At 41.2% G+C, this 23,543-nt stretch overlaps 1 protein-coding gene across 5 annotated transcripts in view; it reads right to left on the bottom strand.

The window, feature by feature from the left end:
* The window catches only part of SETD5 (SET domain containing 5), a 69,290-nt gene that overhangs the window by 31,924 nt on the left and 13,823 nt on the right, over positions 1-23,543 (bottom strand). For 3 of the 5 annotated variants that reach the window (XM_014066734.2, XM_014066733.2, XM_014066735.2), the window contains exons 2-6: positions 12,212-12,386; positions 9,523-9,628; positions 8,505-8,716; positions 7,697-7,755; positions 7,286-7,473 (exon numbers count right to left, since the gene is read on the bottom strand). In XM_014066734.2, the coding sequence (XP_013922209.2) occupies positions 7,286-7,473; positions 7,697-7,755; positions 8,505-8,716; positions 9,523-9,628; positions 12,212-12,282 (636 nt within the window). In that variant the 5' untranslated portion in view covers positions 12,283-12,386. Of the gene's footprint in view, positions 1-7,285; positions 7,474-7,696; positions 7,756-8,504; positions 8,717-9,522; positions 9,629-12,211; positions 12,387-18,192; positions 18,265-19,477; positions 20,090-23,543 lie in introns of those variants that run through there. The other 2 variants (XM_087708669.1, XM_087708670.1) reach the window with 2 other exon arrangements.

Genomic DNA, 23,543 nt, shown 5'->3' with positions numbered 1-23,543 from the left:
TGTACAGGGCGGGGCATAACCTTTTCCTAGGGGGTCACAGCAACACTTGTAATAACAACACAAATAATTCATACACCATTCGAAAGCCCATCAAAAACTGAGTTTATTGACACGATTTAATAGTCAGTATGACCACCATTAGCCCTTCGAACAGCATTCAAACGAGGTGGATAAGAACACAACAAATCTTCAAACAGTTCCGTTCGATTTTCCAGATTTTCCAGAGGGCGGGGCATAACCTTTTCCTAGGGGGTCACAGCAAGATCGACAGCAGTTTACAACTTCCGCGACACCTCATTTTAAAACCAATAAAAAACTGAATTGAATGAGCTATTAAATGTTAAATTTGTTTCGGTTGAAACTTTGAGAATGAATTTGGAAACTGTGTTGAAAAATCTGGAAAATCGAACGGAACTGTTTGAAGATTTGTTGTGTTCTTATCCACCTCGTTTGAATGCTGTTCGAAGGGCTAATGGTGGTCATACTGACTATTAAATCGTGTCAATAAACTCAGTTTTTGATGGGCTTTCGAATGGTGTATGAATTATTTGTGTTGCTATTACAAGTGTTGCTGTGACCCCCTAGGAAAAGGTTATGCCCCGCCCTGTATTGTAAAGCAGCAGCTTTCAGTACATCCTCATGTCTAAGAATAACTATGTTGAATCTAGAGATATTTTCAGAAAATAAAAACGCTGTGTTGACATGTGACCACTTGGGAAAAAATGAGGAAAAGCCATGGGGTAGGGGGTGGGGATAATAAATACTGTACAGATTAAAAAAGTAGGGAAGGTCTGAGGGACTGAATTATCATTGACTTACCTGAAGGGTCGTCTTCTGGACGCTCATCTGGAGAGTCCAAGCAAGCAAGGGTTAAATACAGCCAATCTGCCCAGGACTGAATTGAAACTTTAAGTCATGCCTCTGGTGCTGACCATCCTCAGTTTTTTTCAATGAAGGTGTGGAACTGTTGCGCACTGAGAAGTCCAATAACAAACCCAATTCCAAACAAGTTGTAACTATATCCAAATCCATAAGCCTGAACTGAATACCGGAGACAGACCCCAGGGTGGGGTTGGACTCTCCTTCGCAGCGCCCAGAAAACGACCCGTCAGGTAAGTCATTTTCCTGGGTGCTGCTCTGGAGAGTCCAAGCAAGGGATAATACCCAAGCTAAATGTCACTAGGGCGGGAAACAGTCGAATTCAGGGTCTCTCCGCTGGTATGAATGCCCTGAAGGACTCGTCTCCCAAAAGCCCCTTCCGCAGAAGCAAATTTGTCCAATTTGTAGTTCCGAACAAACAGAGACAAGGAAGTCCAAGTGACCGCTCTGCAAATTTCCTCAATTGGTGCTTGAGTCGCCCAGGCTGCCGTGGTGGCGGCACTTCTTGTAGAATGTGCGGTGATATGACTTGGCACCGGCTTGGACTGGAGAACGTGGGCGAGGGTAATGCATGCCCGCAACCACTGTCCAATGGTAGACGAGAAAACTTTGCGGCCTTGAGATGCAGGTTGAAATGAAACGAAAAGTGATTCAGAACACAGAAACGCAGCTGTGCACTTGATATACTGCGGAGCATTCTACGGACATCGAGCATGTGCCATCTTTTCTCCTTAGGATGTTTGGGATGCAGACAAAAATCTGGGAAAATGACTTCCTGGCCAAGGGGAACCAGGAGTTAATCTTAGGAATAAATGTTGGGTCCAGTCGGAGGACCACCCTGTCCGGTTGTATCAAACACAAGTCCTCGTGAACCGACAGGGCTGCCAACTCTGAAATACGCTGTGCAGAAGTGATGGCAATTGAAAAGGCAGTTTTAAACGTCAATGTTTAAGGCTGGCGGTACAAAGCGGTTCGAATGGTGGACCAATCAGGGTCTGTAAGACTACGTTGAGGTCCCATGACGGGTATCTGTGGACGACCGGGGGCCTCAGGTTGGTTGCACTCCTCAGGAAACTACGGATAGTGGGATGACTTCCAAGGGATGAGTGGTCATCTGGGGCAAATATCGTGGATAACACAGCCACCTGATGCCTGAGTGTGTTAGGCGCAAGGCCCTTGTCTAGTCCATCTTGCAAATAGTCCAATATTTGTGGAACGGTAGCTGAGGTCGCCCTTACAGCATGAGATGTACACCAGGTGTCAAATGATCTCTAGGTGGCGTCGTAGATCCTGGTCATGGAGGGCCGTCTGGACACTTGAATTGTGTGGATGACCTTGGTGGAGAGGCTGCCCCTGCTCAGGAGGTCCCTCTCAAGTGCCAGACGGCTAGTTGTAGCCACTGGGGCTCCGGATGTTGACGCGCCTCCTGGCTGAGAGAGACCTCGTGTTGGGGAATCCACCAAAGAGGATTGATGGAGAGACTCACCAGGTCGGTGAACCAGGTTTGTCTGGGCCAGAACGGGGCTACGAGCAGGACCTCTGCTCCCTCTGACAGGATCTTCCGATGACTCTGGGAAGAGGCGGCAACGGCGAAAACGCATATAGTAGATCTGACGCCCATGGGCAGTGAAAGGCATTGACCCCTTTGACTTCTGGAGTGTAGTATCTGGCGAAGAACCTGGGAAGGTGCATGTTCTCTGGGGTGGCAAATAGATCGACCAGCGGGCGGCTGAACCTCTAAGATAGGCGGTGGAACAGGTCCGGATGTAGTCGTCACTCGGAATGGTCGCCCATGGAGAAGCCGTGGTCTTGAAGGATCCTCATCATGTAATTCAGGTCTTACGTCGCCTGCTGGTGCGACGACAACTGGATGAGGACGTCGTCAAGGTAGCAGTGAAGTCGCACTGGACGGGATCTCAGAAAGGCCGCCACTGCTGTGAGAATCTTTGTGAACATTCTGGGGGCTGATGACAGGCCAAACAGCAAGGCCTGGTACTGGTGGCCTGCATAAAAGAATCTCAGGAACCTGTGATGAGCTTTGCGAATGGGGACGTGGAGGTAGGCCTCTTTGAGATCTATGGAGGTTAGCACGTTCCCTGGCCTGATGCAGCCCAGGATTGACTGAAGGGACTGCATCTTGAACCTCCTGTAAGCTATAATGGTTTAGCTTCTTTAGGTCGAGGATTCCCCTCCACACCTCAGAATTCTTTGGGACTAGGAATAGAATGGAGTAGAAGCCTGTCCCTTCCTGACCTGACCGAACTGGTTCTATGTCCCTGAGATGATCTCCATTTCTATGAGAGCCCTCTTGACGGGACACAAGGGGGTCGGGCAACGAATGAAGTGGTACGGGGGAGGGGAAAGGAATTCTAAAGTCAGACCTATGTGAACTGTTTGTAGGACCCACTGGTCCGACATGATCCTCTCCCATTGGGCATGGAATAGCTGGAGACACCCTCCTATGGGAGCCGTCCGTTGGTGGTCACTTATATCTCTTGAAAGGCCTGGAACCAGACCCCCCTCAAAAGGGGCGTTTGGAAAAATTCTGCTGGTGACCCTTGTCACGAAAGGGCAGACGGTCCTGGGACCTGTCGGTGTGCTGTGAGTAGGGACAACGAAAGGAACCGGAGCTGGTGGAGGGCTCCGTGTTCTGGAAGGGCTGCCTCCTGTAGGAGTTTGAACCCTTCCGGTCAGATTTCTTAGTGAGCAATGGCATGATCTTCTTTTTGTCCTTGTTTTCCACAAGGACCAGATCCAGGACCTCCCCGAAAAGCTTGTCCCCTTTAAAGGGGGCAGATGCAAGCTTCCACTTCGACCGCATGTCCACGTTCCAGTGTCTGAGCCAAAAAAGGTGACATGTGGTGACACTGGAAGCCAAGGCCCTAGATGCAAATTCAGCAGTGTTCAGGGTGGTGTCAGTGGTATACTCTGTTGCTGCAATGATTTTATTGACATCCTGTCTTAATTTGGTATCCCCGGCCGGAATTTTGGTGAGTAATTGCCTCAGCCAGAGAAGGGAGGCCCTAGAAAGGAAGGACGCAGAGGCGGACGTTTTAATTGCCCAAGCTGCTGCCTGATGAGTTTTATGACAGGCGTTCTCAGCTTTTTTGTCCTCCACCTTGAGTCCCTCCAGATCATCAGGTGGGAGCACAGAAGAGGAGGTAGGTGCTGCCACAGGAGGGTCTACAGGTGGTAATTTTAGTAGGTCCTCTAGACTTGCATCCACCGTGTACAATTTCTTATCATTACCGCTAGGTATAGCAAGGATGCCCGGTTGTGCCCATTGCTTCTGCACAATGTTAAGAAACAACTTGGGAACAGGTACTATCTCTTGCACCTGCACCGGCTCTTCGAAGAGCCCTTCGGAAAGGTCCACAGGATCAGGAGCTGCCTGAGCTGGTGGGGTGAGGGTGGGGCTGGAACCCAAGCGGGTTGAGGCCTTAGCCTTGTTCAAAATAGTCTTGCAACTGACCAGCTTAAACAAACCAGAAAAGGTGGGTTTGTCGGAAGCAGCTCCTTCGCCCCCCCCCCCAAGAACTCAGGTTCCGGTCTGGGGAGGATGTCCTCTTCCCAGTCAGAATTCTCACTGGCCAGGGAAGAATGGGGAGACTGAGGTGAAATGGCCAAGGACGCCTCTTAAGAGGGATCCTGGGCCGGCAGAGGCCGGGACTTACGTGGATGCTTGGCCCGCTGCAGCATGCCCACCTCTATGCCCTGGGAAATGGCCTTGGCTATGACGTCTTGCATCTCTGCTGAGAGGTTGGAACCCTGATCCTCCACAGGCCGAACCCTGGAAGAAGGTTGGGCGGCCGGCTGCTGGGGCGCCAGAGGACCCACAGGAGCTGATGCTTCCTCAAAGTCTGAAGGACAAGCAAAGAGGTCTGCCTAGTCTGCCATCAAGGGTCCTGGGGAATTTGCCATGGCAAGGAAAGCAGTGGGAGAAAACTCTGCCCTTCCTCCTCACTCTCAGAAATGGGATGCCCCTGGCAGGGCTGGGCTTCAAGAGAGGGCTCCCTAGGAGACACCAGCTTGGAGGCCTGTAGGAATGAAAAGAAACTCTAAGCACATCCACTGGGCTGACTGAATTGAAAAAAAACTGAGGATGGTCAGCACCAGAGGCGTGGCTTAAAGTTTCAATTCAGTCCTGGGCAGATTGGCTGTATTTAACCCTTGCTTGCTTGGACTCTCCAGAGCAGCGCCCAGGAAAATGCTAGGTTGTTCTTTACATGTGTAGACCTGGCAAAACCCTTCCCAACACTCCTTCAGTTTTCAGGGAAGTGTATAAAATTATGTGCTTGAATCGTTCTCTGCACAGAATGGCTGTTTTCAGGTGGTCCGTGGTTGAACTGCAGTGATGGAGGGGAAGAGCAGGAAGCAAACCTCTCAAGCCGCTGAGGGGGGGAAAAGGGAAGGGCGAGGCTGGTGTTTATCTGCCCTCTGTTCACTTAGCAGCAAACTAACAGGGCACTCTTTTCTGACTGACTGGCCAGCCTGCTTTTCCATGTATCACATCCTTGGTTTTTTCCCCTGCTCTCCACCCAAAATATGGGTTTTGGGTCTAGACAGTCATCAGAGGACATAGTACATAACAGGACAGAATCAATTATTAACCAGTTTATAAGGTTACGTCTCCAAATGGCTCAGTGCTTTTAAGCGCGGTGCTTAAAATAAAAAATAAAAAAAACCAATAGTGTTTTGTTCTAATGACAAAGCATGATAATCACCCTGAAATAATACAATGGATAAGGATATTAAAAAAAAACATTCCCTCTGGAAGAGTGTTTATTTCTTGCCATCAATTAAGATAGGTCTGCATGGACACGTTAAAAACATTTGTCATGTAACTACAGAGCTGGTGCAAATGTAAGTCGCTCACCAGGCATCTGAAGATACTTCTTCTTACTTTGTATATTTCCAGACTTGAATAATTAAGCTTACAGAGATTAAACGTCACAATTTAAATGCTTTCAATGATAGCTGCTATTATTACAACTCATTTGAGCAAAGTCTCAGCAGCATTTCTATAACTTGTGCTCTAAGAATTTATCAATGATTAGCTTATAAGCAAGTTTAAAACTGCAAGGCTGAGAAACTCATGACTTTACATTCTTCTGTGCTCCTACTGTGAAAATACCGTATTAAATATACATATTTGCTTTCTAGCACCTACTGTGAATGGAAAGGACTCAACACAACACAACCAAAATTGAAGGGTCTTTTTTCCAATGTTCCAGTAAACTTTTCAATTCCCATCAAATATCACTTTTGCAAGTGATAAAGACAATATTAAGAGACCCTGAGGTCATTAAGTTTAATTCCCTGTTTGGTGCAAGAATCCAAATTCATACATATCCTAAGACTGGTTGTTCAACCTCCATCTAATTTCTGCAAAACTACTTTTTCTTTCAAATTGCTGCTTTGTGGCACCTCTATTACTGGCCATAATTATTTCTGAGAGATGTTTAGAGACATTTAAATCATGTGAGGCCAGTTTAAGAGTGTGGCTTTGTGTTTTGTAACACAGGCCTCATTTTATATCCTTGCTGGGCAAACTACTTTTACTCCCAAGTTTACCATTCTGGGAAAAGAGCATGTGACTGGCCACACCCATCATAAAATAATGCTTTGATCCTGACAGTAATTTTATGAATGGGTAATTCCAACCATCCACTCGCCCACATAGCCACAATTTCCTCATCATGTCCACCGAGTTCTATTTGAATTCCAAATTATTATTATTTATTAAATCTGTGTGCTGCTCATCGTGCCAAAAGGCGGCTTGTGGCCCAAAAGAATAAACTTTCAAAATTTGTACCTGCTACATCAGCCATAGTATTCAGCCTGTGGAAATTCAGAACAGAAATCTAAAATTTTGAACTAAAGAATAGGGCAACAGAAGGTTTAACTAGGGAACAAATTGAAATGAGACAAATCAACATTTTATTTAACCATATTCCATTGCGATACTGGTAACACATTCAAAAAATGTGCAAAGTGCTTAGCATTAATCTCAACACCTTTGACTGATTGACTAAAATCGTATTAGTCATTTGCCAGGTTATTATAAAATAAATAGATTAAATTATGCTTCTTTTTTATAAAGATTGTTTCCTTCTGGGCAAGCTATGCCCCTGCCCTCATATACAGCTCTGCAGGAGTTTCCCCCCACAGCCAAAATGAAGCACAGAGTGACTTTCTTGGGCATTTGGTCTGTAATGTTTACTACTAGTCCACATGAGGAGAAAGTCTGCCCAACCTAAAAGCTAACATCCATGTTTTCTTTCTCCTTGGTGGAAGGTTATGTGTCACTTGAGGAAGATGAATGGGGGAAAAAATCTAAGCCAAACTCCCAATCTCTTGCTTAGCAAATGCCTTGAGACTCCAACAGCCATTTCTGTTCACATACCTTGATTTTTTTAGCTTTTGGTGCTGTACGAGCTCTCTCTGTATTCCTTTTTCTCTTTTTAGGTTTGGTTCTACGGACTCGATTGACTGTCAGAGTGATGCTCGTAGGAGTGTGTTGTGTAGCAGTATACAACACTGTGGAGGGAGAGAGCTCCTCATCCCAGCTCTCTGTTGCACTGCTATCTCCACCTACAAAGGAAAATATTACACTGACAACTTTCATAATTTGGAGAAATTGTCACACTGCTCTTCAGCTTGACTTTAAAGAAGAGATGCCGTGCTGCCCGCCTTTCATGATAACAACTTGCACTGTATTACTACAGGGAAGGAGACATAGTAAATACTTTCTACTAGGACAAATGCTGATTCATAAATCTCAGTGATCTGTTTGCAGTAAATAGACTGAACTTACCTGACACGTTGTCTTGCTTCCTACGACGAAATCTGATTACTTTCCCCCTGCCAATTCCCCTACAAAAGAAAGACAGACATCTGATACTGGCACTGTCAATGGCAGCACTGCCTAAAATGAAAGTGGACTACAGTGACCTGGTCCTTCAGTGGAATGCCAGCTGACTTCATCTTGAAGAGTTACATAAACCTTATGTGCCTTTAATGGCTATCAGAACTTTATTTATCAACATGCTAGGCCATTTCTTCAACCATTAACATGTTAAGCAACCAACGCACTTTCCATACTCCCAAAGAATGTTGTCTTCTGGTTCTAGAAAGAAGACATTCATAAGCTTAAAGAGTATGAAAATGTGACAATTAAATATTCTGGGCTAGGGATAATCTGAAGGAGTAAGAAAGACTCCAAAGTGTACCTCTGAAACTGAGACTCCAATTTCACTTCTATATGAGAATTTCTGGTGATACTAATCTCTTCTTCAACTATAACTCTAAATGTGATTAGAAAAATATATCTAACCCCATAGTAAAATCCAGGAGAGATTACTAATTATATTTGGCTGGCTGAAACAAGCAAATATCTTTGGCAAATTTCACCTAATTAACTTGCACTTGCTCTGTGTTGTGGAATTCTGTTTTTCTTTTCTTTTTCTTTTTACTCACTGCCAATTAGTTCCTTTACTCCATACCACAATAATGAATCACAGGCTCAGTCAATGTGAAATTAAGAGAATGGTCCACAAGATAATAATCTTGAAACCTCCTTCACATTTCTCATTGAGTTGGTTACCCACACACCTGGAACTTACCTGCATTTTTCACACTTGATGAGGAAGCCATCTTGGGAGAGACTGCAGTGACACCAGCTAGGAATAGATTCTGCCTCTGAAGAGCTCTCTGTGTCACCAGAATTCTCCTCATCATGAGAGTGCAGCCCATTCAGTTCTGCACGTGGGATGATGGTCTGGACAGGGGGAGAAGCAGGAGGGGTCGGAGGAGGAGGAGCTCCATAATTATGATCCTAAAAACAAATGTTTGCATCAGTGCTGTTTTCAATTTTGGGTAAGAATAATAGTAAAAAGAAAAGGAACGGCTTACAAAATTCCACAAGCTTTACTAATGCATCGCAAAGCCTAAAGAAGCAACACAGAAGCTTGGAAGGTGATCAAATATATGATAACAAGGATCATATACTTAATCTGGGATTCAATCTAAAACTAAGTGAATAATTGTTTGCTCTATTCAACCCAAGGAGTTTCCTGAAAAATGAACATATTTTCTAAGCACCTAAGCAAAAGGGGATAAAAAAAAAGAAAAGTGGACTTTGGGAAACTTCAAGATTGGTTAAAAATACACATAAATACACACATACACACGCAAACACACAAAGCTAGCACATTAGGAAAGGAAAAAGCCCACAAATCAACTGAATCAGGATGGTACACAAGTAGGAGTACATATTAAGATGCAAGAATTTTGCACAATTGAACATAAGAAGCCTGCAAGCAAAGTCATACAAACCTCCTGATTCTGAAAATATTACGGTTTATGATACACATAAACATAAATATTTTCATTAAAAAATTAATAAAATGGCTCCTAGAAATTCCCCTATAGCTTTCTATCAGTAAAACCACAAAAATGCCTCTTCGTCTAAGCCAGTTTGCAATAAGCTTTCCACAAATATATTTTTGGGGGAAAAAATCCAAAACTACACTGCAAATGCCCTCCAAAAAGATCTCTAGCTCAGTCATGTTGAAGCTGGGAGGGGAAGAAATGGGCTTGATAAAGTACGAATCTACTGCAGATAACAGAGAAGGTACTCACTGCATAAGGCAGCCCTCGGTAGCTGTGCCTCTGGGAGGCCCCGTAGCCGTGATTTGCATACACATTCTTCTCACTAACAGCTGGGCTAGCTTCGACAGACTCTGGGCTGCAAAAAGGGCCAACAGCAGAACCCATCAGTAGAGGAAGTGGGTCTTTCCCCCCACAATTAGCCAGATCTCAGAGCTCTCTCGTAATGCTAAACCATTATCTAGCCAAGAATGGACACACCTTGGGAGAACAGGAGGGATGAAAGCTATGGCATAAGGAAGGGAGAAAAGGCTCAGGACTGGCATATGGTTTCAAAGTTGGTATTCAGTAAGAAACAATGGGAGCAGAAAAGGGTACTTGTATACCAATCTTTGAATTACTTGTTAGCTACTTATACATTGCATTGAAGGTGAATTTTGAATTATTCCTCATCTACTTGACTTATTTTGTAATCACAGCTCTGAGTCCAGTCAGGTTACAAAGTTTATCAACCTCTGATTTAGCTGAATATTCCCTTCCAGGTCACAAAAATCTTCTTATTGCTTCTCCTTAATGCACACACGCATCTAGATACTGTTTCTTAGTGACAGAAAACTGAGTAAAGTTGGCAAGAATAGACCCTGAATATTTCATTTAGCAAAATCTGCAATGTGTGGAGTATCCAGCTTCCTCACACTATCATGTGAGGAGCAGCATACCTATAATCTCTACCACTGGAGAGAAACAGCAGGTTTCTACCACAAGAGGGCAGAAAAAAGCAACTTAAAATGTACAAAACTAGCGGTTAGTGAAAAGCTATGGGAGTCCTTGTTGCAGAAAAGGAAGCAGGAAAAGCTTTATATGAGGAAGCCAAAGCTGGGAGCCAGAAGGAGAGCTGCTCTCTATGGAGGATGGGAGGGAAAGGAAGAGAGAAGACTAAGAAGAGGGAGAAGAGCCAATGCTGCAAGCACACATTGGGACGTGAAGTCCAGAAAACGTCCTTTCTGCAACCACAGTACGTTTTCAAAGGCTATTCCTATGAAGAAGAGAGCTATAATTATACCACAGTTGTTTACTTGAAATCCTTTCCCCCTGCAAAATCTCTGCATCATTTTTACCTGTAATCATTGCTTTAGTAAATCAAGGCAATATGCCTTTAAAGCCACTGATAAATCGTATACAATGCTTTGTTCTGAGGCTCTCTGATTTACTTGACAGAAGGAACCTAGCCAATTACAGGCCTTTGATTGTTTTATCTATATTCATATTTCTAATGCCCAGACATTATGCTAGAATAATAACTTGTCCTGTTTTCCAAACTGTTTTTATTTGTCTAAAAATAATTAGTGGATCATGGCAGAATGAAGAATTATAGGCTGGACACTACACCAACAAGGATATGAAGTTTAGTGCCACAGAGTAAAAACAATGGCGACTACTATTTGTAGTTGTTAACCTCCATATTCCCAAGGAAGAGGATAGGAGGTATAAATAGAGAACGGCTTTCTCAGGCCTCTATATCAGAAGACAAGATGCAAAACCACTGCAACTGGCAGTTATCATGAAATGCGGCCTCATATGCTCTTGAGCACAGCCCAGGAGAAAACACAGCAAACAAAATGAATCGGTATGCAAAAGCCCCCTATGACAACAGCAACAACCAGTATTAATTCAACCTCTGAGCTGGGAAGAAAGATGCGTATCTGAGCTAAATCTAGCATCAATCAGTAATAGCCTCAGTCGGGATTCTAAATGGATTTTTTTTTCTGCTGAGCACACAACTGGAGCTGCATTGGTTAAGTCTTTCTTTCTTAACTATGCTTATCAGATTCAGGCTATGAAAACAAACCAGAAACAATGTCCGCTCATACTTTGCATCCACTAAAAAGAAGCAAGGAAAAGGAAAGCTCTGTATATGCAGGGGCCTCAAAGCCTAGCAGAGAGAGAGCACGAGGGGGGGGGGAGGGAGGGAGGAGCGAGTGAGGGGAAAGAGAGAGAGAGAAGGGGGAAGGGAGAGAGAGGCACTATATATACACCTAAGGATTAGTACGCCTTGAGTTCAGACTGTAAAATAAATGGCTTAAACAGGATGTCTGGCTTTCTAAGTTAGACTGCTCACCCTAGTGTTACAAATTGAGGAAGACAAGCCTAAGAACATAGAACGTCCATCTCATTTGTGGCCCTCCTCTTTCCTATGGACACTTCATTTGTGTTCCTCCACCAGAGGATGTTCTTGGCAAGCCACTTAAATAATCCTCCCTGAGGAAAAGAACGCTACACTAAAAAAAGATGAAAATCCATGTAACAGTTTGAGATAGGCAAGAGGTCTGAGGCCTAAAAGATCCTCCTTACCCACATCATACAGCCGTCTGTATCAGCAGCACCCATGCAACAGGAAAATAAGGGTACTGCCAGGGCTCATTTCTTGCAAGACTCCTATCAACCAAGGCATGTGACGCAACAGAAGGAGAATTAAAGACCTTTGGGAAAGCAGTATTCTAGCCAAGTGCTTTTCCTTGAATGTAGTTTGGAGGATGGAGAACAGCTTCTCCTTGGTGTTTCATCTTGATCTAACTTGTATAGGATAAACCCGTAAACCAGAGGCAGTATCTGTTGCAAAGCTAAATGCTTTCTATTATCCCAGGCTCACCAGAATAGCCAAGATCTGAACACCAAGTTCTGATTCCATACCCTCCACATTTTCAGACAAGGAAGCACTTACTCAGATCCAGCAGCCATATCTGAATAAGATGTATCTGGTGTAGTGACTCCCAGAGGGATTGCAATGCTCATGACGTTTGTCAGGGATCACGGAGTCCAAAGGGTAGTGATTGGCAGCTCCAAGGGCGGGGAGCAGCCGCAAAGCCTCGGCCAACACGTCACGGACATGGGTAAACCTGCCAAAGGAAAAAGAAACAATGCACTGCACTTGTGTTCTTCACAGCCACAGCCATATGATTTATCCTGCAAATCATGCTGAAGTTGAGTGAAGAGTGAGAGTGAAACAGGAAGTAGCAATTTCAAATGAGGCATGTTGTCTCTTGCCTGACAATCACGCTTACATAATTTTCACTCTAATATGGCCACCAATTTTATACTCAGATTTTCATAATGCCTCAGAAGAGAATGCTGAGCAGAATAAAAAGCTTGAATGCCTATCTTGCAAATGTCAGCCATGTTGGAAGAGAAGTAAACACTCCTGAGGTGAAAATGACAACGGTATATGTTTCCACAGCATAATTGTTAGAAAAAAACTGTAATTATTTCAATTGGAAAAAAGCACAAACAGATATCAAGAAAGGAATTACGGTACCTTCCATTTTTCATGTATGCTGCCGAGAAAAGCAGCAATAAATACACAGAATTTAAATATGGCATGAAATATTTTAGGCCAATGGAGAAAAAAAGAAACATATGTATGAAAGAGGAAAACGGTATGTTGCAAATGGTAGTAAATGAATTCAATCTCTCTGCACCTGCCTCTAAAGACCTGCGGGGTGGGGGGGTGGCGCTGGACAAGCAAGGAGAGGCATCTTTTTCTACCTTTCAAGTGCAACTACAGCATGAACCCTGTTCGGAAGGGCTAGCATGGCTATGGCAGACCTCTGAACGCTTGTGGCAATGATTCATTCCAGAATGGCAACATGAATGCATGGATTAAAGCAGTTGCACTGAAGTCATTTGTTAATGTTGCTGATTCAAAAATTACATTGGCTGCATTGCTTCAACTTGTTTTGTCAAGCTACTTTTTTCCCTAAGATAATCGTGCAAATAATTAGTAATTAGCACAATGTCTACCCCTCTAAATAGCCTTTCAAGTATTTCCCTATCTCTACCATCTGCCAATATGCAAGGCTAACGTGTGAGACGAGCAACAGAAATTTCTCTTCTGTCCTGGAATAGATGACAGCATTTCCTTCCAGCTCTGTACAGCCATTTGCACAAGAAGTCAGGCTCTGAATTCTTTAATGATTCCTGAGATAAATGTTGAAAGCTGGAACTTCAAACACATCCCATTTCTCAGCAAGCAAGACACGTCAGACAGAGTATCTCTTATCTGATAGGTCAGCCTAGAAAAGGCTGTTATTTGTTCTCTTCTCAGTGAGGGTGGAGACATAAGATCACATCAGCCTGCTAAGAGGGCTGGGAATTCCCTTCAGGACATTTCTGCACAGTTGAGAGCTATCTGCAGCCATAAAAGGAACACCCATGCTCAGGGGCTACATTAGACACTGTTAATATTTCTGAAAAGGAAGTATTTAAGTGGGGCATTAGGGGTATATTTGTAAATATGTACACTTTTACATGAGAAAAGCAAGTAAGGCTGCAGATTCTTCCTGAAAACTCTCTGTACATCACTAAAACTGTAAACGTGAACTATACTAGTACTCTTGAGAAAAATGCTACCTCATGTATACTACGGGAAAACGGTGTGAAAACCCTAATTAAATATTTCCTTCAAGATTTGGAAAACAGCCTAAATATGGTGTCCTCAAAAGGTATCTTTGCAACCCTCGAGAGAATTGGCTACCACCTGATACAAAGGCCTGCTATTATCATCCAGAAATTATCAACTAGATTCATGAAAGGAAGGAAAGATATCAAGTTCACACTTCAGGAGCAAATGAAATGTATAATATTGTATCATATGGACTTTTGAAAGCAATGAGAGTCAAATCAATCTACATCCCTGGTCAATCTGGAATTCCAATAATCTACAATGTATTAAACCCAACATCAAAAATAACATGAACTCTGCATGAAGAAAGGCTCAGACAATACAAAGGATAAAGGAGAGAAAAACAAAAGAGGTCTTGGTTAAGTAAATATCAACAACATTTTCTGGCTCTTGCAGATAGAATGCTGCAGAAGATATCCTTGAAATATTCAGTGTTAGACTGACTGGTATAGCCCAACTGGAATTTAGCAGAAAGCTTTACCTACACTGCAAAATCAAATTATACAACAACATGGATAGCAGTCTCAGCCAGGCTGGGGATGTATAGGCCACTGATTTGTATAGAAAAAGGTAGCATTAATATGTTCTGAACAGAAGTGGCCCATATAAATGGACTTTCCATTAACCAGGTAAACAAATACCAAATCTAAAGCTGCCACAGTGTTCAAGATGTAAAACCAACAGAATAGCGTGATCTTTGTTTCAACCTTTATTCTCCATTGGGGGGCAAGACGAAGAGCTGGCTGAAGTGTTTTGTGTATAAAAACAATAAGACAATGAAGCTGGGTGCCCCTTTGCCTAGAATAGTCTGAGTTCAAACCAAAAGAGCTGCTCTGTGGGGGATTAATCCCTTTTGCAGAATCCCACAAGCTGTATCTCTGAATTTTCAAAAAGAAGGGGGCTGGGCTTTCAGCACAGATTGAGCCCCAGACAGGACAACAGAAGGATGCCCAGTCATTAGTATTCTCTCGTGTCTACATAATACACCAAGCACAAAGCACTATGTTCCTTAGAAATGTTTAATGTCCAACAAAGGGTGATAACATCCATCTTTTTAAAAAAATCCAAAAAGGGCATCTTTCCTTTAAACCTCTAGGCTGCCTATCACAAGGCCCAGAATATGACATGGATCCTGATGTATTTTCTCCTGATCAACAACAAAATGACTTGGAGGAAAAAAATTCTAATATGGATCTCATTTCATCACTTGCCATTATCTGCAAAAGCCCTATAATGCGGAGGGCTTGTCAACTAACATAATTTGATGTAGAGAGCAATCTTAAAGTCTACGTGAAGAATGAATCATCAAAAAACACAGGTCTTACCACATGGCCATTTACTTTCTCATGAAAGGAAAAACTGAGTCCATCCAAAAGATGTTGTCATGAAAAGCCATTGGGTGATATGTCATGTATTTTTTAAATATTTTTGTGTTGAGCTTGTGATTTCAAAGATGTGTACAGCTTTCCTGGCAATAATATGGAAGTGATTTATCTACTTCTGAGAGTTTTTTCAACTTCCCAATTCAGCAGGCAGGCTTGGGATTTCTTGCATGTTTCCATTCCCTTCTTAGGTTTTTAAGGCCAATTAATATTATTTGGTAGATTAAGCCCATTAAGTTATCAAACATGAATTAATGAAACGTAAATGTGTAATATATTCAAAAGAAACTCTTCCTCAACATTTTTACAGCTAATATCCGTATTCAATGCTATCATGTAAAATAACTAATTACTTATTTTAGTTTTCAAGCGTTATGCATCTTTCTGCAGTAAAATTAAACCAAGGAAGTTTACAAAATCACAGATTTGTAAATATTCAAAAGTCAAAAAGCCATCATCCTAATTTTTACATCATGCTCAACAACAGTAAGTCAATCAATTAGATCCTTTGTATTACATTCTGGAGAACATTCTTTTATAAAAATACAGCGTTAAGATGCCTCATATTGGCATACTTACTAGTTCTAGGCCACTTCCATTAACAATATTTGAGGCTGGTAGACACATCTGGAAAATATTACGCTGAAGATGCAATTTTTTATCCTATAACCCACAAAACTCCCACGAATACATTTCAGGGATAAACTGGGCCTCTCAGAATATTATTACTTTGTACTTTTTCAGTTGATGAAATACTATCATAAAACCAAGTTTCATTGCAGTTAATTCAACTAGTGTTTTTTTAGGTAGATATTATTCCTATTTTGGGCATTTGGTCAGCTAATAGTAGTTGTGGAAGAATCAACTAATGGTTCAAATCAATTTTTATAATCAAATGGAAGAATTGATGATAAAGATATATTTTTTCATACAATTCTAAATGATGATATATTAAAAAAAAATTGGGGAAGGTTTTGACAGTGAGAATGGTAGTCACAAATCATATACTACCTCTTTCACAGCTTGAACCAGACTTTATTATCTACTTTTTCTCCTTAAAATTATGATGTCACTCTTCAAAATCCTTCAAGTAAACAATTTCTAGTTTTTGTTTCTAAATCTTATGGAAGGATTTTTCCCTAGCCATGCCTCAGCCTACTTCCTGTTTTTGTGTCCCTACTTTCATTCAGAATTTCTTGTATGCACTGTGCATATGAATACTTTTTCTCTTATTTTTTCCTTTTCTAGATACTCCCTTTGCTAATCACACAGCATTTCTCTTCTTCATACATCTTTATAAGAATACCATGATATATTGTCACCCCAAACTGAAAATTTGGTCCATGGGAATTTTGTTGCTATGGCATAAAGTAAAAACTAAATGGGAGAAAGCCTTGATATAAATGTCATACAACCAGAAGCATTTGTGCATTCATAATTTGTGCAGAAATTGGAGGCCTAATTCAATATCAACCAATAACTAAAAAGTCTGAAATATTATAGAGTATTTAAATACTAAAGCAGTAAAACTAATCAGAAAAACAAGGTAGCAATATATGTGAATTAAAATCTGTGGTGTTTCTCGTTTTAAAATTAAATACTGGAATTTAATTTCTTTTCCTCATACAATTTGATCCTAATTTATATTATGGATGTTAAATCTTTTAATATATTGCAGAGCTATAGCTGCCATAATCTCTGATTAATAAATTGGACTTCATAGGGATTGGAGTCCAACAACATCTGTAGGTTCATATGTAACCTACCCCTAAAACACATTGTGAAGAACTATGGATTTTTTAAAAACATCTACTTAGTTCAAATGCAATCAATGCAAATTATCTGCTTATTTTTTCAAGCACAAAATTCCCCCTTATAGTTTGCATTTTTTTTTTAAAAAAACTAGCACTTGGGGGGCCTTTTGATTTTAAATTTATGATCCAATAGAGACAATTATCTTTTTAGATGGGAGAAATCTGATATTATTTTACTATATTTTCACTGCATTATTTAGCACAATATTATTGTCTGTTCACCAAGAATACAAGGATGCTGTATATTTTAAAATTATATTAGTCTTGAATGTTCCAGCAAGATAAATGATTTGTTGAAACTTGTAGAGATTTTTTTAAAGAATGCATGTTCAATTATTTAGAATCTCAGAAAGCTATGCTTATCAGGACAGGTCCACATAGCACAATTACTGTGCAGGTATGTGTTAAAAATATCAATACTGAACATGGCAGTCTACTCAAGTAAACTAGCAATAGCATTTGTAGACTTATATATTGCTTCACAGTGCGTGACAGTCCTCTCTAAGTGGTTTACAGAGTCAGTATATTGCCCCCAATAATCTGTCATTTTACTGACCTTGGAAGGATGGAAGGCTGAGTCAACCTTGAGTCTGGTTAGATGCAAACTGCCAGCAGTCAGCAGAAGTAGCCTGGATTACTGCATTCTAACCACTGTACCACCCTGGCTCTACCCACCTTCTGCAAAATATTTACTGTAGACAAATCACTAATAGATAATATTCTCAGCTTGTTGGATGTTAATTTAAGATGGAGAAATACCCAAGGATTGTTCTGCTTCAGCATTTAGAACCACAAGTGAATGTTTCTCCATGTCATGTTCCATTACTGTTTCCTAAATTGCTCCACCCAATGCTTCCATATATATCTTTAGCTCTCCGGGTCTAACAAAGTCTCTCATTGGATACAAAGATCTCTATAACTATATAGAAAGACTTTCAGAGAGAAGTAATCTACAGATAAATATGTATAAATGCACATTTCAATTCAAATGTAAAATTCTACACTTAGAAAACATGGGCTCAATGAACAGGTACATGGTATTGGATACCTGGTTGTCAATGGTTCTTCTAAAAAGGTTCTTGAAGTAGACATTATTTACGAGTAGACTGAAAACCACCATCTATGATAAATTTGCATAAAAAGAGGCAACATTAATTTTAGACTTATAAACATAAGGATGGGGGAGTTAACAAAGCAAGGCAACTCTGTTATGCATGTATATGGAGTCAGCTGAGAGCAGATTTCAAAGCAGCTGCGTGATCCTGGGAAAAAGATGAGACTGGCTTAATAACCCCAAAAGTGATGCTTCACTTGTGTTCCCATTTACTCTACAATACCTCCTTCCAAGTATCTGCACTGTGCTAATAGTTCTGAGATCCTGTGTTAGTCAGATTCCATTACTAGTGTTATGTTCACTTCTGGATACCACAGACTTCAGTCACCTTGACACAAGCTCAGGACTGAGCAATGAAGATGATTCGGGAAAAGAGATAAGAAAGTCTTATGAAAAGAGTTGGGTCATGATCTGTTCTATATCATTCCAGAGAGAAGGCAGGAGATAATGGCTTAAAGTTATGAAATGACAGTCTGGTTGAATATGTATGTGTGTGTGGGGGGGCTCTTAAAGCAAAACAAAAAAACCAGAAAAAACGTACCCAGAGTGAGGGGGTTGATCTTTCACTGACGTTGGTTTTATTTGAGAGTAAGGATTTATAGCAGGGGTAGTCAACCTTTTTATACCTACCGCCCACTTTTGTATCTGTTAGTAGTAAAATTTTCTGACCGCCCACCGGTTCCACAGTAATGGTGGTTTATAAAGTAGGGAAGTAACTTTACTTTATAAAATTTATAAAGCAGAGTTACGGCAAACACCTACCGCCCACCATGAAAGCTGGAACACCCACTAGTGGGTGGTAGGGACCAGGTTGACTACCACTGATTTATAGTAAACAGCTTTAATAACTTCTCCAATATGTTAGGAATCTAATATACTGCAAAGGGAAACTTATTCCTTCAACAGGGCTCTACTTCTCTACTCTTGTTTCTTTCAGTCCCTTGCAGGATTTCAATTTTTGCTCCTGAGAGTTGGGGTATCTTCCAGAGCAGTTTTGAGGGAGATGTAGAACTCTGCAGAGAAATCACTGCTCTCTATTTGACTTGATGAGGAAAGCCTCCAAGTTGAAAAAGTTTGTGCAATAATTGAATAGACATTTGAAGAAGTTGTCCAACTTAGTCTAGTGATAATTGTGTAAACATATTCTGCATAATTATCATGAAAAAAAAACCAGAAACATAACTGGTTATATAAAGCAGTGATTTTCTACAAGGTATACCTTAAAAGCTTTTTCAGTTCTGATAGTTCTGCAAAATCAATAGAAGAAACAGTTATTTGAACGTAAAGTTTATATTCTTTTGTCAAATCACTTCTGAAATGTGATACTGAAAATTGTATGGAAGCACACAAGACAGCAAGACTGGGGGGGGGGGGAAGCAAGAAAAAAATCAAAATAATGAATACTGTGTCAGTAAACAAGAGAAACCATATTGTATTTATTTATTTGTATCCCACCTTCATTATTCAGGAATAGAACAAGAAATAGCAATAGCACTTATATACTGCTTCACAGTGCTTTCCAGCCCTCTCTAAGTGGTTTATAGAGTCAGCCTATTGCTCCCAACAATCTGGTTCCTCAATTTACCCACCTTGGAAGGACAGAAAGCTGAGTCAACCTTGAGCCTGGTGAGATTCGGTCTGCCAAACTGCTGGCAATCGGTGATCAGCAGAAGTACTGCAACCACTGCGCCACCGCAGCTCATAAGTCAAGTTGCAAGCATACCTAATGTTCCTCCTGCTATTGTCCTCACAACAACCACCTTAGGTGAGTTGGATTGCGAAACTGACTGACCCAAAGTCACCAGCCCACACACTAAATTTAATGAGAATGAAAATTAGAGCAATTTTAGACACAGCTCAGACTAAATCCAAGACATGTTCAATCAGCTTTTAACAAGAACAGTCCATATACAGGTAGCCCTTACAACTGTTTAGTGACCGAAATTACAATGGCATCGACTTATGAGCATTTTTTCATATTACAACTTTGCAACATCCCCATGGTCACAGGATCAACTTTTGGATGCTTGGGAACTCAACTCATACATATTTATATTTATGATGGTTACAGTGTCCCAGGATCACGCAACTAACTTTTGCAACTTTCTGACAAGCCAAGTCAAAGGGGAAGCCAGATGCACTTAACAACTGTGTTACTAACTTAACAACTGCAGTGATTTTCTTAATAACTGTGACAAGATCATAAAACGGGGCAAAACTTACTTAACTTACTTACTTAGGAAGACATTTGGAATACACAGAGCAATGACACTATGGGTCTGAGGTAGATATCTGGCAATCATAGCTTTACAGTTCATTCATAATTGTTTAGATATTCAAGATTGCTTGCCAATAAAGGAATGAAACGAACTAGGGTTAACTAGGGTTAAAAAATAGACCATGTTTAGAAGAACCTATAAAAACGACTGAGCAACTTAAATATTAAAGACTGAGCTGAAATGGATGCTTGAGGATCACAACTAATTCACCTATTTGAGCTCCATCCTTAATATACAGAATACAGTACTATATTTTTTCTACAGTATCATCTACAATTTAACCAATTGTATCAGAACTGAAAAATATAATTAATTTCCTTAAAAAATCACATCGACGAAGAATGGTATTGGTTGAGCTACTGGGTGTTTTATTTTGCTTTTTCGTGTATAATGTTAAAATATTTATAGATTCTGCATGTTTGTGCCATTTATAAAATGAAAACTGTAATGGTTAAATTGTAAAAATTCCTGTGTTTTAATCTTTTAGGTTAAAAAAATTAGATAAACAAATAAAAGGTTTTCATTAACCCCTGGATTTTAAGTAATGGACCATGTAGTTTGGCTGGCATCAGGAGTCAGCAATTTGTCCATTTTGTCTGGCAATATTACAACTAATTTTCCCAAGGAATAAAAGTCACAAATTATTATTGAGTAACATCACAATTATTTTGAAGTTCTTTTTTAAAATCCAAATATGATTGAAAACACTGAAATATGTTGCTTTTTGTATAATACATTCTACTACAGAGAAAAATGCATGAGGCTAAAAGCAAGAAATGTAGGTCCCTGCTTTACTATTACTTTTGCAAATATGAATTCCTTAAAAATCAGCAACATAAAATGAATTTGAGATAAAAACCATGCAACAGCCTGGGCTGTACGGAAATGCTGCAGTAAGCCCTGACTGAAAGCCAAGTTCTTATTAGCACAAGACGTAGTGGACGTAGCATATTATTAGATACAATGCCACCAACCATAATGTAGACACATATTCTATGTCCTCTACAGGACTGACTGGTTGCTGGATGGGAAAGGAAAAGGCTCTACATCTATTAGTCTGGCTTTGGATTTTTCATATTCAAGGACATCATGTGACAGGCATACTGGTTGCTTGGCCACTCCCAGAAAAGGCAAACAAAACAGCTCCGGAATAAATTCCAGCAGGGATTTCAAAGGCAGACATTGCATCAGCCAGGTGTACAGGAAGCAGCTGGGATTTGAAGTCCAAAGAGCATCTGACCCACTTGAGAGTCTCTCAGAGTGAGGTCTCTTTCCGAAGTCCTGTGGGAAGGAGGAGCAGGAAGGGGGAGGACCTGCTTCAGCGACAGAACAGGCCGCATCTGCTTCGTGGAGCCTTTGTACAGTGCTCCGGACCCTGGCTGCTCTCCCAGGGATGATGCAATCCCGAGGAACAAGGTCTGCGCCAGAGAAAAGAATTCACAGCCGATGCAGATGGCAAGTCAGCCGATGCAGATGGCAAGTCAGCCAAAGAATCTCTGATGACAACATGCCTGAGCCAATCGAAAAACAGCACCCTCCCTTCCCCACATTACCCCACCCCAACATTTGGTAGAGGACGGAATCCCACATTTCATGTCATCAAGCCGTGACTGAGGGAAGACCACAGAGGGAGGGGAAGTAGAAAAATTATCCTGTCTTTAAAACCGTTTTCTACCTCCCAAAGGAAAGGAATATTGTAGAAACGGGCAATTTGGGGTGGGAAATGCCCAATCGCTGGTTCCCTTTAATCATTTTGCTGCCAGCACAAATCTCCCTAAACACGCACACAGCGGCACTGCTGTGACTGGCTGCCTTGCGCCCATTCTCGGAAATCATGCAGAGACACAGGCATTGGGAACCATAACAACACGACACAGTGTTGCAATTATGAAGCGGTAGCAGCTACTCCATATGTAAAGTTCAGTCCCTGCTTCCATTATAAGGCTGGTTCTTGGTAAAAAAGTTAGCTACAAGCATTCCTTTAGCTTGGCCAGACTGATGGGTGTATATTCTGCAGATTTCAGAGGCAAGAAAAAGCATGGCCAAACAGACATACTTAACCTTAGTCTCCCACATTACTTGTCCTGGTCTCACATGCCTTTCAAAGACTTATGTTGATATCGTGTATACATAAAGTAGTGCCTGGTTCTTAGAGTCAGCTTACTGCATCCCCTCCCTCCTGTTTTTTCTCACAAAAGCTCCAGGAGGTAATCTGGAGTGAGAGAGCACGTCTGGCCATAGATACTAAGTGACCTTGTGTGGCTGACGGCATACTAAGAACCAGGATCTCTCAATGCCTGTACCACCAGAGGAGACCATGCTTAGCTTCAGAAGCCAGCCACAGCCGGATGTCACTTGCTGAGACTGTTCAGTACACCTAGAAAGACTAGTCAGAGAGGAAGTGACCCCGAGGAGGAGGTGATGTAAAACAAAATTAAATGCTTAGCTCTGGGGAAATTTTCTACAGGGTCACTCTTATTGTGCTGCCTAGCATGTTTTAATGATAGGAACACTTTCTCTCACCAGATAGTTTGGTTTCCATTCTTCGTGGAGTTGAATGGAGATTATGTTGTTGATGAATCAACGTCTAAGCATTACGTTCTGGTCAAAACTATTTGAAAGTTTAATAGAAGGGATGTGCACACACATGCATGCAAAGTCAGCTACTTCTAAAATAACCACATAAGCTTTGCAAATGACACGAGAGGGCTATTTCAACAATTCAAAAAGAGGTGCTTTGTATGAGCCTAGGTAATTTTAAATCATCCATTTGGAAGTCTATTTCATTGAATTTTGCTTTGAAATAATAACTTGTTCTTTTAGGCAAGTTTTAAGCACTGATGATGTTTGTATGTGGTTAATACAACAATGCAATTACTTACAATACTGTATTACTATATAACCAAGCACAACGAAACTGCTCAAATCACCTACTAGCATTTGGGAACATTTTGAAACAAATTTTCAAAGGACTTTTAAACAAAGGTTTGGAAGGCATGGAAGAAA

The sequence above is a fragment of the Thamnophis sirtalis genome, unplaced genomic scaffold (assembly GCF_051295495.1).
Source record: "Thamnophis sirtalis isolate CommonGarterSnake01/CBP01778 unplaced genomic scaffold, rThaSir2_p1.2 scaffold_3, whole genome shotgun sequence".
Lineage (NCBI taxonomy): Eukaryota > Metazoa > Chordata > Lepidosauria > Squamata > Natricidae > Thamnophis > Thamnophis sirtalis.
Note: the sequence above shows the minus strand (reverse complement) of the source record. Positions and strands in the feature narration are given on the sequence as shown.